This window comes from Rosa chinensis, chromosome 5 (assembly GCF_002994745.2).
Source record: "Rosa chinensis cultivar Old Blush chromosome 5, RchiOBHm-V2, whole genome shotgun sequence".
NCBI lineage: Eukaryota > Viridiplantae > Streptophyta > Magnoliopsida > Rosales > Rosaceae > Rosa > Rosa chinensis.
The window spans coordinates 43,257,238-43,275,555 of NC_037092.1; the positions used below are offsets into that span (position 1 = coordinate 43,257,238).

Genomic DNA, 18,318 nt, shown 5'->3' on the forward strand with positions numbered 1-18,318 from the left:
TTTCATTCTCTCAACTCGTTTGTGAGAGGAATGATATTTCCCAACGACCGTACTACATCAATTGCAGAATGTGACAAATAGCAAGGCCAAAGCCCCCCAACCATATAAGCATGCTTTGCCATAATAACCTACCTGAGGAAGTCCCTTTTTCCTCGTGTTCTCTCAACAATTTCTCTAAAAGTGCAACATTTTAATTTTAATTTTTTTTTTTTGAGAAATTTGCACTAAAACATAAACTTCTATTTTTGGGATAGACAAAAAAAAAACAACTAAAATCTAATCTTGACATCACAAAATCATATTTTGTCGATATTGTTGAGCTGTGAATGAGCTTATGCTCTTGTTCATGTTAGAATTGGGTTAGGAAAATACCCTCTCCATTTAGAACATCTCCAACAATGATAGCTATTTGCATATCTAAAAATAGCTAAAATTGGAATGTAACTAATTATTTATTGAGTTATGCTCCAACAGAATACCTCAATCTAAGTTAAATTTAAGTTTTTGTTAAATGTAACTAATTACTTATTGAATTGAGTTATGCCATAAATTACAAAACCTGTGTGCCACCAGTTCTCAAAGTATTATACAACTCGTTTCTTAGTGTCATCAAGAATTGAAAATGAACTTGATGTATAACATATCAGTTGCAAGTTTTCAATATTATGACATTTTGTTTAGGGTACATCTTAAAACTTGAGAGCCAACAACAAATGATTCAACTGAAGAAGAAAAAAAAAAGACTTAAAAAAAATCCGAAAATCCCAAAACAGAAATCTAAAGCACTAAATCATTCAAGGGTGGTGTTTGAGAGCAAACTTAAATAGCTTGAAGAGTTTTTAATAAGTATATACACACAATGATAATTAAAATGTGATAATTTGAAAACTTAGCTTGAGGTGCCATTTCAAAGTTACCTTTATGTCTACGGCATTTGCTGTAAAACTTTGTAGGCTTCCAAGTCGCTTGCGTGACTGCCATTACTCCTATTTTTCATGTCATACTCTTATGTTTGCACCAATACTCAGTACATCATCAAAATGATTGGACAAGAACCCCAAAAGAGCCAAAATGGTGTGCGTTGCCCTTGTGGCACTAAGAAGACTCTAAGGAGGCCTGTGAATCATTCTCAAAGAAAAAAAAAAGAGAGGTCCAGGAAGAATGAGAAAAAAATTCCTATGGTGCTCTAGCTAGATTAGAATATCGTAATCCCAACCCTAAGGGCGCCAAAGGTTTCAATTTATCATGCATGCAAACAAATGTGTACATAATTCCAACATTGTAAAGGTCATGGGTTCGATTCTCATTGACGTAAGGGTGGGGTGGGCTAAGGGTTTTTTTTTTTTTTTTTTTTTTTTTTTTTAAAGTGTACATAACGCTTGTACTACGAGTGCCATTTACCACTTGTCTTCGTGAGAGGGTAATTATTTGAGATGAGAGTTGCCTGTTTTAATTTGTAGTACATAGTTTCCTTACAAAGTTACAATTTCAAACACCGAATTTCCATAAACTTTACTAGTTTTCTAGTAAAGGAGTCACTACGCATTCTTAATTCTATTAAAAATAAATTATTGTGTTTGTTCATGAACATATCTAAATTATTAATATAATGAACTTTCTAAAAAGAATAATTTTCCACATTTGTATATATTAAAATGTATATGGAACAAAAACTCAAAATACCAAGCAATAAATTTCCTTCCCAATTGTTGCAAAAACAGATTCACATGCACTTGGCTCAACTAAACCCTAAAGCGGTGTGCTGGCCGCCCATTGTTTCTTCTAAAACAGCCTTTCTAAAAACTCTTCTATTTCAGCTATAAAAACACGACCTAGCACCTTTGTATAGGCTCAAACTACAATCATCTCCTTTTGATTTGATTTTGGTTGTGTAGAGAGAGACATGATGGTGAAAGTTTTTGATAATTCGCAAGCCAAAGATGAAGATGTAGATGATAGTTGCCTAACATCTGGTTCTTCAATTGAATCAATGATTTACCAAACTCTGGTATACATCCTAATCAACAATTGTTTCTATACTAAAGGAGGTGATGATGTTAATCAACCTTTGTATAGTACTCATTTTCTTTCAAAATTTCATATTCAACTGTTTTTTAATTTATTTTCCTCATGATTTCGTTTGTTGCTTGTCAATTTCTAGTACATTAAAGGAGGTGATGATGTTAAGTATTGGGCCAAAACAGTACCCATCACAATTTTAGGTTTTCGTAGAGTAGTAAGAATTTGAATTGGGAATTTAAATATAAATTTCAACTTTGGGGGTTGTGTTTGTTGATGGATCTTGAATTCTTGATAGCGGAGGATTCAATGCCCCGACGTGCACTTGCACCGACATAAATGGCTGGTTAGATTATATTAAATACTCTTAGGTTATTAATAAAAATATTAATTATAAATATCAAGAATTGAGATCATTTTATAAGTGTTAGGTGATTTGCACCGTCGGTGCATAGAATAATTTCCAAGTTTTAAAAGGACACATCATAGCTACAGTTTCTTAGCATCTTATCTGTAAGTGATTTATGACCAAAAAAAAATCTGTAAGTGATAGTCATATATATTGTTCGCTTAGGCTTACTTTTTTTTTTTTTCTCTTCCTTAGAGCAAGTTCACTCGTTGGGTCACCAGATCACCCACTATTCACTACTTTTTAATGTTAATTTCACCCTCTGGGTCACGGGTACAGTGTATTTTGTGCCCTGGGTCACCCGGAGTCACTTTCTGGGTCACCATTATGACCTACAAAGTGACCTGGTGACCGAGGTCACCATGAAAACTGTGTCCGTGACCCAGATGGTGGAAATTAAAGCTAAAAAGCAGTGAATAGTGAGTGACCTGGTGACCCAACGGGTGAACTTGCTATTAGGACTTGCGTTTTGAATTCGCAGAAGCACTGAACCCAAAGTGGAAGATATGATGGGCTCTTCGATTAGTAACATGGGGAAGATTGAAGAGCTCCCAAGTGCAAGGATTCAAAATATAAACGGAGTCATGTTCATCACTAGTTCCATTAGCACTATGAACAAAGCTCAAATCATTGGCACCCCTCATGTGTGTTGTAAATGCAAATGGACAGGGGGCAAATCTATGGATAGAACGCGGGTTGCCGGCCTTGGACTACTAATTCCTGTTGGGTTTGTTTGCGCAGAGAGAAAGTGTTGCCGGTTTCTGTTTCCTTCCCAAACGAAGAATAGCGCGCAGGTGGGTTTGCTCTTTGAGTTTCTGGTGGGCACAACCGTGGGTTTTACTTTTCCTAGCTTTAACTTTTTATTTAGTAAATTTCCATTCTTGATTGATGAGAAAATAAATACTATTATAGGAGCTTGTCATATAAAAATATTACACACAGGAGAGGTAGACATTTCCAGCCTTGGAACTATCCTCATGGAGTGTACGACCTAATCCTACCTTTCCTTGAGCGAAGGTTATCGATACTACAGACTACAGAGTCCAAGTCGAGGCCTCATGTTTCAGATACAGCTGATGTAAGGACAAATAAAACTTAACACCAGGCCTTATGCAACGAATCAATGATTTACCTGAATTGACATTACTCATATTAGTTTGTATCATTTTTTTATAGCTAGGAGAGTTAGTTATTGCTTAGCTATAAATCTCCTATTTTTGAAGGCTCAGTTTGTTGTAAATAAGCATGTAATTGTAATCTGATATTTTAGTCAACGTACAGTTATTGGTTCTTAATTCACTGGTATTTTTCCCAAGACATGTTCCCTATATGTGCGCCGGCAGTGCCGCTAGTTCTCCAAGTATTATACAACTCTTTTCTTAGTGTCACCAAGAATTGAAAATGAACTTGATGATGTTGAGTGTCCAGTGGACTTTACCATCACAGATAGCCTTCTTCCTAGTAAGAATTATATCTCTCTGCTTGTAGTTAGGGGTACTTATGCCCATTAATTTGAAATTGACACTTATAGATTGAATTGCGATCTTAATTTGAACCAAAGTTGATGTTCTCTCATCTCAAAAAAAAAAAAAAGTTGATGTTCTCTCAAGCTTTAGTCTATTTATTCTTAATTTCTTTAGAACTATCAAATTGTTATAGAGACAAGCTTAGTGCCAGTTCGGTTTATGGGCTGTGTGCAAATCTATTTGAATGGATATTTTACCTTAGGGTTGCATATGGAAGTCATAGTCACTTTAAGTTGTTTACGTGACAAACTTGGCAGGTATTGCGTGTATCTTAACATATGTGAACAATTTATGGTATCTTAAGCATCTATGTATTCCTCTTGAATTCCTTTTTCCGTTATATATATATACGGAGGCGTTCCAAAGAGGACGTCCGCACTTTCGTTAAAGTGCGGACGGCGCTGCTGCAGCTCGGCTCGGGGCGCGACGGAGGGGCGAGGGTTTCCGGAAGGACGCCAGGGGTCGGGCGGAGCCGTCTGCAGTAGGTGGAGTCGCCGGCGACGTCGTTGGAGGGCTGCCCAGAAAACCTGCAGTTGCAGGTCGGGTTGCTGCCCAGAACCTGCAACCCCGACCTCCTCCGACCGTGAACACTGCCCAGAACAGTCCAAGATGCCTCCGGCCTCCCTCCTACAAGCCGCGCGCCGCCGCCGCCGCCTGGAACGCCTCCGCTGCATCGCCGTCCGCACTTTAGCGAAGTGCGGACATCCGCTTCAGAACGGGCCTCTATATATATATATATATATATCCGACATAAAAATACATCAGCCATCTTCGTAACATCTACGGAGAAAAGTTGCAACCCTTGTTTTGGTAATGGATGCTCCGGCAACCCAATAGGATGACTTGTTATCTATCTTTGTCACAGGTTCTAGATTGCCTATATTCAATTCAAATAGCCATCCAAGTCTCTCTCTCTCTCTCTCTCTCTCTCTCTCTCTCTCTCTCTCTCTCTCTCTCTCCCCCTCCCTCTCTCTCTCTCCCTCTTTTTTCCTTCTTCCTGTGGGCATGGTCAACAAATTTGACCCTACAACCAAGACAATTAAAGAGAAGTAATGGCAGCAGTAAATGCAACAATTAATGTAGCTGTAAATGCGATGAGAAATGCGGCATTCAGTATGGCAATCATGGCTGCCAATAAGTGGCGGTTATTGCAGGAGTGAATATGGCCTTAATGGTGGTGTGCCGCTCAAGTCATCGCGACTTGCTGTGCAAGTTTACTTGCAGCCCATGGCAAAGTACACATATAAATAGGCGGCTCGACATCAAGGTAAATCAGGGAATTCGAACTTGTTGTACTCCACTATTGAGAAACGTACTGACTTAGGCATCAGAGGGTTTTCTGCAGGTACCCCCCCCCCCTTCTTCTCCAGTCGACGGTCAAACTCTAGGTCAACGCTCGAGGGAAGCTTCTCGATTGTTCCCAGGTCAGCTTCCGCTCCAGTCCGCATTAATTGTTGGGTCAAACTCCTCTACGGAATTTTTCACCTCCAACACTTCCTGATCTGGTTTTCATCACCAACTTCTGAAATTCAACTTCTTTGTAAGTTTGTTCCAAATTTTAAGTTGATGGTGAAAACTAATCTAGAAATAAAATTTGTTGAAAATATTGAGTGGAGGTAAAGGAAAGAGAAAGATGGACACAGATGCCAGATGGGTAATAAAGAATGGTTTCAGAAAGTGAAATAATATAAAAATGGAGTCTATCAATTTGCTAATTGCACCAAATGGGAATTAAATCATACTAAACTATAACTAAAATGTAGCATGTTGGATATACTTTCGAAGTAAAAAAGCCTTAAAATGTGAAAAACCCTAGGAGAGCTCTCCCTCTCGTCTAGCCCATCTACTAGCCGGTGATGGTCATCACTCTTCTGAATTTCCCATGCAAGCTTTTAAGATTATTGCTTGGAATTGTCGGGGCCTGAATAACATTGAAACTCAAGATGCCCTGGTGAGTATTGTTCGGCAACAGAACCCTAGTTTGGTCTTTCTCTCTGAAACCCTCGCATCTCCGGATCTGCTCACAACAGTTCGTGGACGAATCGGTTTTGACGGCGTAGTATGTGCCCCGAAAGAGGACGATTGTCATGGTTTGACACTCTTCTGGCTTAATGAAGTTCATGTTCGTCTCAGGCATTATTCTGCTAACCATATTGATGCAGAGGTGGGTGTCAGAGGCTCTGCAGAAGAGTTTTGTTTTACAGGTATTTATGGGGTTGCTGCAGCAGCGAATCGTACTACTACTTGGAATCTATTATGAACCCTAGCGGCGCAAGTTTGTCTTCCTTGGCTTGTTGCTAGTGACTTCAATGAGATCCTCTCGCACATGGATCTCTTTCGTCAAGCCCTGGTTGATTGCGAGTTATTCGATTTGGGTTTCATTTGTCCCCAGTTTACGTGGTTGAATCGTTTCATAAAGAAGCGACTTGATAGAGCTTGCCAGAATGTGCAATGGCGAGGTTTGTATCCGTTCTCTAGATGCATTACTCTTCCCCTTAGTCGGTCTGATCATTGTCCCATCCTTATTGAAGTTATGCCAGATATAGCTGTTCAGTATCGAAATCAAAAGCAATTTCACTTTGAGGAGATGTGGCTGCAGCATGGAGATTGTTCGAATGTGGTCCAACAAGGTTGGATGCTCCCAACTATAGGGGAACCAATGATGCAAGTGGATTGAAAGATAAAGCAGACAGGTCAACTTCTTATGCGTTGGCATTCTGGAGTTTTCCAACAAAGACAAACGGAGATGAGGTTGATTCAAAGAAAGCTGGAGGATCTGATGCAGCAAGGTTTTGAACCGAGTCATTTTGAATTGCAAAAAGCATTGCAGTTTCGTCTAAATGAGTTACTCTCTGCTAATGAAACATTCTGGAGGCAGATATCACGAGTTCAGTGGCTTAAGGATAGGGATCTGAACACGGCCTTCTTCCACAGACGAGCTTCTAATAGAAGAGCCTGAAACCGGATCAAGGGTCTAGTAAAGGATGATGGGCAGTAGACTACCAACCCGGGAGAAATTAATGAACTGATTATTAAGTACTACGAGTCTATCTTTAGGGCAAACATCTCGGATCCAGCGGCCATGGATGTGGTATTGGATTGCTTGCAGCCTAACGTTTCGCTTGTCATGAATGAACAGCTTATCGCACCTTACTCGGATGGGGAGATAAAAAAAGCCCTCTTCCAAATGCATCCCTCTAAGTCTCAGGGGCCAGACGATATGTCCCCGTGTTTCTTTCAGAAGTTCTGGAACATTGTTGAGAAGGATGTGTGTATGGCTGTTAGAGAGATTCTCAGTACGGGTCAGATTTCACAAGAATCCAATTTCACCCACCTTACTTTGATTCCAAAGATTAAAGAACCTAAGTTAGTCTCTAATTTGAGACCTATTGCCTTGTGTAACGTTGTCTACAAGGTTGCTTCCAAGGTCATGGCAAACAGATTGAAGACTATCCTTCCTCAGGTTATCTCTCCTCTGCAAAGCGCTTTTGTTCCTGGGCGCTTGATCTCTGATAATATCTTAGTGGCTACAGAAATAGCTCACTTTATGAAGAAGCTCCGGAGACAGGTTGATGGCTTTTTCTCTCTCAAATTGGATATTTCTAAAGCTTATGATCGATTAGAATGGCATTATCTCGAGGCAGTCCTTCTTAAGTTGGGTTTTTGTCAGAGTTGGGTCTAGGTTGTGTTGGCTATGGTGAAATCGGTTAGTTATTCTGTATTGATCAATGGCTCTCCTACAGGTTTTGTGTTACCAACTAGGGGAATCAGGCAAGGCGATCCACTTTCCCCATATCTTTTCATTCTTTGTGCAGAGGGTCTCTCGGCTTTGATATCTTCATCTGTTCAACGTGGAATTGTTAAGGGAATTACCTTAGCTCTTTCTGCTCCCACTATCCATCATCTATTGTTCGCTGATGATAGCTTCCTGTTTGGGGAAGCGTCTGTTCCGGAGTGTCAAGCCTTCAAGAATACTCTAACCATTTATGCTCAGGCCTCAAGACAACATGTCAACCTTCAAAAGTCTAGTGTGGCGTTCAGTAGTAATGTTAGCTTAGATCAGAGGAATCATTTAGCTACTTTTTTGGGAGTTGAATGTGTTAAGGAGCATGGTTTATATCTAGGGCTTCCTATACATGTAGGGCATAATAAGACTGTTATTTTTGCCTACTTGAAGGAACGTCTCACCAAAAAATTATTAGTTGGAGAACTAAGATCCTGAGTGTTGGGGGCAGGGAGTTGCTTATTAAGGTGGTTGCTCAAACATTACCAAACTACGTTATGAATTGCTATGCTTTACCCAAATCGCTTTATGATGATCTTCAACATATGTCTTGTTAGTTTTTCTAGGGCAGCTCAGATGGAAAGCGTAGTATTCATTGGAGGTCCTGGGAGAGAATGTGTCTCCCTAAAGCTCAAGGAGGTATGGGTTTTAAACATTTACACGCTTATAATCTTGCCATGTTAGCTAAGCAGGGCTGGCATTTTTTGACCCGTCCAAACTCACTTATCGCTCAAGTATTCAAAGTGGTGTATTACCCGAATGGATCTTTTCTTACCGCTGACATGGGGGGACCTTCATACTCATGGAGGAGCATCATGGAAGCTAGACCTGTGTTGGAGGCTGGTCTACACTGGAGGATTGGTAATGGGGCTTCTGTGAGCATATGGGACAATGACTGGATCCCTACTATTTCTCACCATTCCTTGATTAAACCCCCAAAGACTGTTTTTGACAGAGTCGCTGATTTAATTGATTCGAATACTTGGTCATGGGATGAAGCAACTGTTCATACTTGTTTTGAACCCCAGGTGGCGGCCCGAGTTCTCTCCATCCCTCTAAGTCGTCGTTTTGGTCATGATCGTGTGGCCTAGAAGCTCCATAAGAAGGGTTTCTTCACTGTTAAATCAGCGTATGCAATAGCTAGGGACATTTCGATTGGTAATGTTTTCGCTTCCTCTTCTAACGGGGATGTTTATGGTCCGATTTGGAGAGCTTTGTGGAAGGCTAAAGTTCCTGGTAAAGTGGCTATATTTGGTTGGAGAGTGGTTCAAAATCTCCTTCCCACTCGGGCTGCTTTAGCTCAGAAAGGTTATTCTGGTGATTTGAGGTGTGTGGTTTGTTCTAATGCAGTTGAGACTGTGGAACACTTGTTTAGTCAATGCAGTCTGACTCGTGAGATTGTAGGAGCTCCTCCTTTCTCCATTCCTCTGTCGTCCACCTCTTGGAAAGATTGGTTCTTAGAAAGAATCACTTCGCTGTCAGCAACTTTTTTTGATAAACTACTCGTTCTACTATGGAGTCTTTGGCGGAATAGGAATGAAAATCTCTGGAGGGACCGGTCTCAAACAAGTTCTGGTATTGTGGCCTCGGCGATGGCTTGGTATGAGGAATATTCTCAAGCCAATATGGTGTCAGCAGTAGCAGAATGTAATGGACCTACTTTCCGGAAACAGTGGCATGGTCCGAGGCCAGATTTTTATAAACTGAATGTAGATGGGGCTTACCTTCCCTCGGTCCAGTTTGGCGGCACAGGTGGTGTGTTGAGGAATAATTTGGGTGTCTTCATTGTTGGCTTTTCGTATAGAGCTGCCTTTGTTAGCTCTGCTCTACATGCAGAACTCTTGGCTATGAAGTATGGTCTGGAACTTTTACAAGCATTGGATCTCACTCAGGTAATCTTGGAGAGTGACTGCCTATCAGCTGTACAGGCCATCAACTCGGTGGTTGAGGATATGTCTTATCTAGGAGCCCTAATCTCTGAAATTAAAGGCCTTCTAGCTGCAGTGGGGGAGGTAACTGTTAGTTTTGCACCTAGGCAAGCTAACACGGTTGCTCACCATTTAGCTAGCAATAGCTTTGAGACAAATTGTCATCTTGAGTGGTTTGTTCATGCTCCAGAGTTTGTACTGGATGCCCTCATGTACGATTTTAATCTTATCTAATAATACTCAATCTTTTTTCTTCAAAAAAAAAAATGTAGCATGTTGGTACATATTGAATCTAAATCATAAATAGTCATCTCAAAACTTGTGCACCAAATTACTTCATAAGGGAAAAGTTTCATAATGATGAACAATGAAAAGCCAATAATTTGACTAACTACACTATATCGTAACTAAGTGGTATCAATTCCTCAATTCATAACTAAAAAGTCATATGGCGAACTATTTCATAGCTAAATCGTTGTACATCCAACTATCAGAATGAAAAGAAAAAGAAAAAAAAAAAAATCAGACGCCTTGACTTTATTTTGCTCAACTACAAAACTTAAACCCCTAATAAATTGAATTCGTATCTAGTCTCTTATTAGTAAAATATGTCCTACATTAGGCGCTTTTTATACATTTCGTGTCCAAGCAAGTCATTTTCAAAATGCCAGAGTTTTTTGCAGCACCTGTTTTGCAAAGAAAAACTTAGGAATGTCGAGTTTTTATTTTTTACATGAAACTTTTGTTTAATGGTGTTACCACCTGATTGAGTTTCATACTCCCAAAATTCAAGTTTGGAATAGTCTTCAAATCTATCGACAAGCAAAGGATATACTGCTCTCTTTTCTTTAGATATTCAAGAAAGGATTAAAATTAGGTGGTACAGCAAGGAAGAAATTTCGTCTCTAAAGTTGATTTTAGTACAAAGTAAGCAAGTACATAATCCCATCAACTTTGGGGTACAATTCACATTTGTGAACAAGCCTGCATTTTGCAAACTACCCTAGTGAGGAGCTGGCAAATTCAATTATGATTTGTCTGAGACTTCTGTCTTCGCTGAGGCTGATGTAAAAGTAACCGGATTTGCTGGATGGTCCCTCACAATCAAGCTAAGCACTTCAGGCCGTGCATAGTGTCCTACCACATCGAAATCAAACTTCGCCCTTGCTATATCTCCAATATCTAAGCACAGTTACAACATCAGAGATCCATTCTCATAACAAAAGAACTAAATCTATAGACAAAATATAGTTCTACATGAGGCTGATTTTTTACTCTTCATCATATTGATAGTTCTTGTGGGAATGAACAGCCTTGCACTGAATAGTATTTGATTATATTACAAAAAATAAAAAAGAACCAAGTTTTAATCTTTAGGGTCTCTAAATGAATTTTGTTCGACTTAACACTATTTTTTGTTAGATTCCTCCTAAGTGGTTTTCCGGGATTATTCTGGAGTCAGAGCAGGCCTTATATCTACCAAAGAGAAGACACTTGTCCTCATAAAAAGTAGCCACTTCACAATTAAGTCACTACAGATTTTGGTTTTACGTGTGACACAGAGGATCAATAAAGCATGAAGCCTAAATTAGACTAATCAGTCAGAGTGTCAGACCATATTACTTCAAAAACCACACATCTAAAAGCATGAAGCCTAGATTAGACATTCCAATGTCGTGTACTGAAAGCATATAGACATTCCTGTTTCGTGTACTGAAAACATATAGACATTCCACTTTCATTCAAAAACATGGTTCAGTTTCCCAGCTAATTCTGCTTCGAGAGAAGAATATCATGCCAGATTGGGAAGCGGTCAGATTCTAAATGCTGATTATGGAACTGTATCCTGGCTTGCGGTTAGCACTAAAGGCCTTTAACAAAGTTGAGGTAGAAGTTACTGTTGTTGAGCTGATCCGCAGATATATAGCACTTATCACCTCTTTTCACACTAATGGGCATGGCTTTTAGGCTGATTAGAGCGAGTTCACAGCTTAGTCATTTCTAAAGGGAGGAAACTATGCAGCTGACGTACTAGCTATTATGGGCTCTCTTTGGACCTGATATGTGTCTTTTGGGCTCTACTCCTAAATGTGCTTCACCTTTATTTTGAGGATATTATCAGGGTACCTAGGTCCCATGAGGTCCTCAGTTTTTTTGACATTTTTCTATTGTTTTGGGCCTCAGTGTCCATTACAGCAAAATAAAAGAAATAATAACCCAATTTGTAATACAGAAACTCTTAATTATTTTAATTTCTTCAAACACAGAAAACTGATTAACAATAGGAGAGTACATAAAAAACATGGCATACCAAGATCTGCTGAGATGAGTGCCTCCCCGTCATAATTGGGCCCAGCAAGTATAGTCCCTGATGGTGATATGATGACACTGCCTCCAGCACAGACAACAGAATCAGGAGTAAGTTCCTCTTCCGTACCTGAAAATATATACTCTGGTGGAGGGGGATAGTCTTTCCTTCGACAGAATTGGTTAGCTGATAAGACAAAGCACCCACCTTCTAAAGCAATATGGGTCATTGACGCTTGCCATAGATCCCTAGAATCAGCTGTAGGAGCACAATATATTTCAATGCCTACAAAACAAAAAATATTCCACATCAACTACTCCACTTCAAAGTTGTTGAAAGTGGAGTGCCAAAATCACTCCCCTTAATCTATACCAGATGATATGAAACTCTATATTGAACTTAAAACTTGCACAGCAAGCATGGAAATTTGATGGTCTCAAACAGGCCCATGACCCAGTAGTAAAGTGAACAAGCCCTTCTTGTGTCTCATCGGTAAAAAGCTATTCTTTACTCTTATTACACTGAACTAAATCATCATAATATGAATTCTCAACCTAGAAGAAAGGAGAAAGTTAAGCAGATCAGGGGAAAACTAATATATTCAGCAAAATGAGTCAAAACGGGTTAATTAAGTGGGGCTTTTCAAGATTTCCAAGGGAAATGACTAACCTTTAGCATACATTGCTGTCCTTAAAAGTGGCATCTTATTTTCCCAACAAATGGCAGCACCTATTTTTCCTATTGGAGTATCAAACACAGGAATTGTGGATCCATCTCCAAATCCCCAAATGATTCGCTCTAATGCTGTTGGCATTATTTTTCGGTGCTTTCCCAGGTAGCAACCTTGAGAATCAAAAAACAGAACAGTACAATAAAGTGTATACCCTTCTTTCTCTATCACACCCATTACCAAGAATACCTTATATTTTCCAGCCATTGATGCCAATCGGTCAACTTCAGGACCTGCATTTATTAATAGAAATAGTGAATCTACATATTCATGCCGCTTCTTCATAAAAGTTTATAAAAATAAAAAATAAAAAAAATAAAAAACTAAATCATACAGCCTCACAACTAGCAAACACTTGATAATAAACTTATTAGCATATTCCAGAGAGTATTTGAATTCCATCTATAAGGAAAAGAAAAACAAAACTTGGAATTGGATGACTTTTTACACAACATAGCTGATAAGAGAAATGTTCAAAAACCCAAGGTGTAAAATGGCCTACAGCAAACTAACCAAACCCTATCGTTTAGGTACATTCATGCAACCTGCAGTGGCTGGCACAACTCAGTTATGTTGATCTAGACCTAACAAGGGCATATGGCTTAAGCATGTTCGCTGCATGGCTATATTCTGTTTGGATTGTCAAAGACTGCAGTAGAGTTTCTTTCAATGACAGGCTTCAGTGGAATTCACAGATTTGATTGAACTCCATACAGTCCACACAACTTTGACGGGATATTATATAGGATTTAACGGGACTTATCGCACTTCAACCACATACTTGATAAAATAGCTCATCTAATAATTGGGTATTTTTTTTCTCTTCTCTTCTTCCAGAATACCCATATATGATGTCAAAGTTCTCAAGGCTCACATCAATATGCTGATCTTTTCATGCTATTGAAGATTGGACAATGAACAATCCAGGAGATCCCTGTTTATCCATGCTATGAAGTAATGATATATGAAGACCTTATCTACTTTCATTTCAACATGAAAAAAGGCAACCATAAACAAGAGACACAACTTTTAAGTCCTTTGAAAAACTGATACAAAATCATACAGAAAAGCAGTGGAGCAGAACCAAGGGAATATCTCACACACATGAGCTAATGTCCTTTTACAACTGGCCAAATATGATGAAGTCAATATGGTGATGTGCCTTTATATATATTTGTCAAACTAATTTGCATGTGTAAAGAAGACATCAAATCCTAAATATAAATCAAGAAATTCAAGACCATCATAGAAAAAATAAAAATATAAAAAATACTAATATATCACATAGTAATAGAGAGAGCACTTTCCTGAAAACTCAATAAAATTTGGTCGATTCATAAAACCCAGATTAGACAACAGAATACTTTTAAGGAGTATTTACAAACAATTATTTAAATACCACCATACTTAAATACAATATTTTGAAATCCACAATGAATACCCCTAATATTTTAAAAATCCAAATTAAACTTCTAAAATTTAAATTGAATATTTTGAATATTTTGAAAGTGGAAGTAGAAGAAAAAACAGTATTGAAAAGATAGTTTGTTAGAAAAATTGAAGTATCAGCCAATAGGTCTACGAAGGTTGTGTCTCAAGAATATGACCAAATGGGTGAGCTTGATATGGTCATTCCAGGCACAACATGCTAACCAGCATGCACGGGATGTATATCTGTGTTGTGCCATGAAAACTGTAAACAGGTTGGGCCCTGTTTTACACCTCTAATTGCTAATTTTTAAGTCGTCTCTGCATCTACGAACTTAATGAAGATACATAATCTACAGATTCTTCAGGTACGTTATAGGGATGACGAAAGATATCAAATGATACCCAAGGAATTCAGAAAACAGAAATTTCACTTGTTGTTTTTCTTTTCAACTTTCTACAGAGGTGTTATGGAATTTTGACAATCTGAAAAGTCTGGAAAAGGCTTCATTCAAAGGTTAGCCACCCGCCCCATTGTCCTCCCACAATCTCACTCTTTCCCATCACCCACTGCAATCTGAGAACACTTGTAAAAAGCGTTCATCCCAACATAAATGTCCTTCCAGGGGGCTTCTACTCAATCCTGTGATAACTGGGTTAGAATCGCATCCCTTTTCGCTATAACAATACTTCTGATTACTACCATGCCGCAGAGAATCTCTCTCTAGAGGAACGAGAGATTCTTTGCTACTAAATTTCTGATCTCCAGATCTCCTTTCTCTTTACTTTTGGAACCCAAGTTCCACTTAATAAGGTGGTCCTTCTGCCCTTCTCTGCTTCCTTCCCATATAAATTCCTCATCAACCCACCAACCTCTTTTCCATGCCAACTGGAATTGGAAAAGCAACAAATAATATGTGGGTAAACTGTAGTGAACTGCTTGAATCTAAGTCAATCTCCCCTTGATAGAATGCCTTCTTTCAACCTTCCAATCTCTTTTCAACTCTCTCAATCACATGATTCCAAAACAAAGCGTCCTTAGGTACATTCCTTCAAACTAAAGAACTTTGGCAGAGATTCATAAAACCCAGATTAAACCAGAATACTTCCAGACATTTTGAAATACTTCTTTGAATACCACCATACTCGTATACATTCAATACATTAAAAATCTAATTAATTACCTTTCTTAATTGGGCCATGCCATTCTTGACACAGACTCATGCAAATGTAGAGAGAGTTCAGGGAAGGGAAATAAACAAAAGAACACAAAAAAAAACAAAAACAAAAGGAGCAAAAGAGATTTTCTTTGAGATCATGGAGGGGTTACAAGAACAATAAGTTCTACAAATTTCGCCAACCTAGTCATTCTACGAAGGTTGTGTCTAAAACATATAACCAAATGGCTTGATATGGCCATTCCAGGCACAGCATGCATGGAATGGATATCTGCTATGTGCCTTGACGTATTTAAACAGGCTAGACCCTGTTTTACATCTCTAAATTGCTAACTCTTAAGTTGTCTGTACACCAATAATAACTTAATTTAATATACAGAATCTACATAAATTCTTCATGTAAATGATAATGACATATACAGAATCTACATATATTTTTCATGTGTGATAGGGATGACTAAATGGTATCAAATGATACCCAAGAGGTCGAGCATTGCATTACATCTATTGTCAGAATTTACTTAAGACTATGCACTACTGAGGATGTTGTTTGCACATTGACCAGGATGTATACCTAGAATACAGGAATAATCAAGTCCCACCAGTTAAACTTTCCTCAAAAATATTTCTCATTTGAAAGAGAACATAAGTAAAGTTTCTTCGGTCCAAAGTAAAGATCTAAATAGCAAGCAATAGTTAAACTTGAAGTTTAAGCATAAACTGACATGTCACTGCACATACTGTTTCAATGCAGCATTCTATTAATCTTGCACTCTGATGAGGCCAACCCATTTCAGTATGCATAACTAAAGCATTGAAAAGCACAAATAAAAAAAAAACAAAGAGTAGTTTTACCAGGCACAGTAATGGCCGCGGCATGATACTTTCGGAACTCTTCTTTCCCCTTGGCAGTTCTGTTCCCAATCGCAACCCCGAAATTGGAGCCTCGCGGATACCCTCCCACAAATGCTTCCGGAAACACAACCAGCTGCGATCCATACCCAGCTGCTTCAGCCAACAATCTCTCAGCCTTATCTGTACATACAACAACAAAATCAGAACCACCAGACAACAAACATTGCTCAATCACAGCTGGATTGATGAAAACCATATCTCAAATCCTCATCCACCAACAGAGTCAGAATTCCATAAACCAAACCAGAATCACATTTGCTCACGATATTTCTACTGGTTTGTAGTAAAATTAGTTGACTGGAGTAAAATTTGCAGAGTAAAATCTTGATCATGCAGGTATAAGGTTCATATATAGGAGTAAAGAGGCGGAGAGAGGACCTAGAGTGGCGGGAGTGTCGTAGAAGACGGTGGAGGCTTGGACGACGGTGGCTCGGACGGTGGGTGTGGAGTCGTCGCCGCCCATGTCAACCTCGGTGATCACTGGGCTCTCGTTCACTGGCGCAGATGAGGGTACCAGAGCCATTTGGTCTCTCTCAGTTTCACACCAATCAGTTTTTGTATTCGAATTTGGAGGCTGGAATCACTTTGTCTTTACTTTCGCACATTGCATTACCAAGATTGAGTTTCTCTTCTCCTTGTTTTTTTTTAATTTTCAATTTTTATATAGCCGAGTGGAAAATGACCAAAAGCAGAGTACCCGGGCGTTTCTAGATGTTCCATGTCAGGAAGTCAGTCACATTAAAAAAAAAAAAAAAAAAGTAGTTGACATCTATCCCCTTCTCGCTGCCAAATTTGAGTTTCTCTTGTTCTGTTCTCAAACAAATAATTTTTTTTTTAGAAAACTACGCAATAGCACCAAACCAAAGATATAAACACAAAGAATTTTTCTATTAGAACATTCAAATTTACTCACTTGATCTCTATACTTTTTACATCTCCTATCAAATTTTCAAATATTAAATTTACTTATTAAACCTCACTAAAGTTCCTCAAATAACCTCACTCATATAATTTACAAACAAACTAAGATCTTTATAATAAAAAACTTAGTCATTTCAATGATTTAGTTACTCTATAAATCTTAATTACATCACCATTCCTTAATCAGACAACATAAATCTCTTATCTAATTAAAAAAAAATAAAACACAAGTTATTGAGTTTTAAAAATTAATAAAAATAAAATAGCATGAACTATTATGTGATTTTTTTTTATTAGAAAATTACATACAAGTGTTAATTTGAAACTTAAATTAGCCATAAGGCCACCAATGTTTTTTTGTATACATAAGGCCACTTGTGGCTTTAAATTATTTTCAACCGGACAATTTTACTCTTCTACTAACTCCATAATCATCCGGCCAAAATAATAGAAATTCATTCTCTCTCTCTCTCTCTCTCTCTCTCTCTCTCTCTTCTTCTTCTTCTTCTTCTTCTTCTTCTTCTTCTTCTTCTTCTCTTCCCTCTGCAATCACCGGAAAGAATCAATTCTGGCCATCATCTCTCATCACCGTCACCATCAATTGAACCACAACACAAACCCGACCAAAGCCCAGCCACCCCCCCCCCCCCCCCCCGATTCCGATGACCACTGCCTTTGATCTGGTGAGATTCCAAGCTTACAAAACCTCGAAACGGCGCCGCGATGCATGAAGACTATCACGTCGACGAAGAAGCTCTTATCGGAGCTACCTCACTAGAGTCCAACTCAGATCTCTCTGATTCTCTACTCATCTCCGATTCTCTCACTGGAGACAATTCTCTACTCATCTTCGATTCACTCAGATCTCAAATTTCGACTTGAGACACCTCACGAGCCTCGGCTCTGGCAACACCCTTCCTCCACCACCACCATCGCCTCTTCCTCCACCTCACCTGCATTGGAAACCTAAATGAGCACTGATTCTCCTGCGACGACGACAAGGCCCGCAACCACTTCATCTCCAACCGGAAAGTCGCTCCAGCTCTTCGACACGGCCTACAGGTCAGACAACGACTACCACTTCAAGGTCATCTTGATCGGCCATGCCGGTATCGGCAAATCCGATTTGTTGTCCAGGTTCATGCGCAATGAGTTCAACCTCGAGTCTAAGT

The 18,318-nt window shown here is 38.9% G+C and overlaps 1 protein-coding gene across 1 annotated transcript; it reads right to left on the reverse strand.

Moving 5' to 3' along the window:
* Positions 1 to 10,494: 10,494 nt before the first annotated feature.
* On the reverse strand, positions 10,495 to 16,880 carry LOC112165679 (bifunctional nitrilase/nitrile hydratase NIT4A). Its single transcript, XM_024302280.2, has 5 exons — positions 16,604 to 16,880; positions 16,166 to 16,345; positions 12,644 to 12,937; positions 11,978 to 12,259; positions 10,495 to 10,848 (listed from the first exon to the last, which is right to left on the reverse strand). The coding sequence occupies exons 1-5, from the start codon at positions 16,746 to 16,748 to the stop codon at positions 10,694 to 10,696; spliced, it is 1,056 nt and encodes a 351-aa protein (XP_024158048.1). The 5' UTR covers positions 16,749 to 16,880; the 3' UTR covers positions 10,495 to 10,693.
* Between the last annotated feature and the right edge of the window lie 1,438 nt (positions 16,881 to 18,318).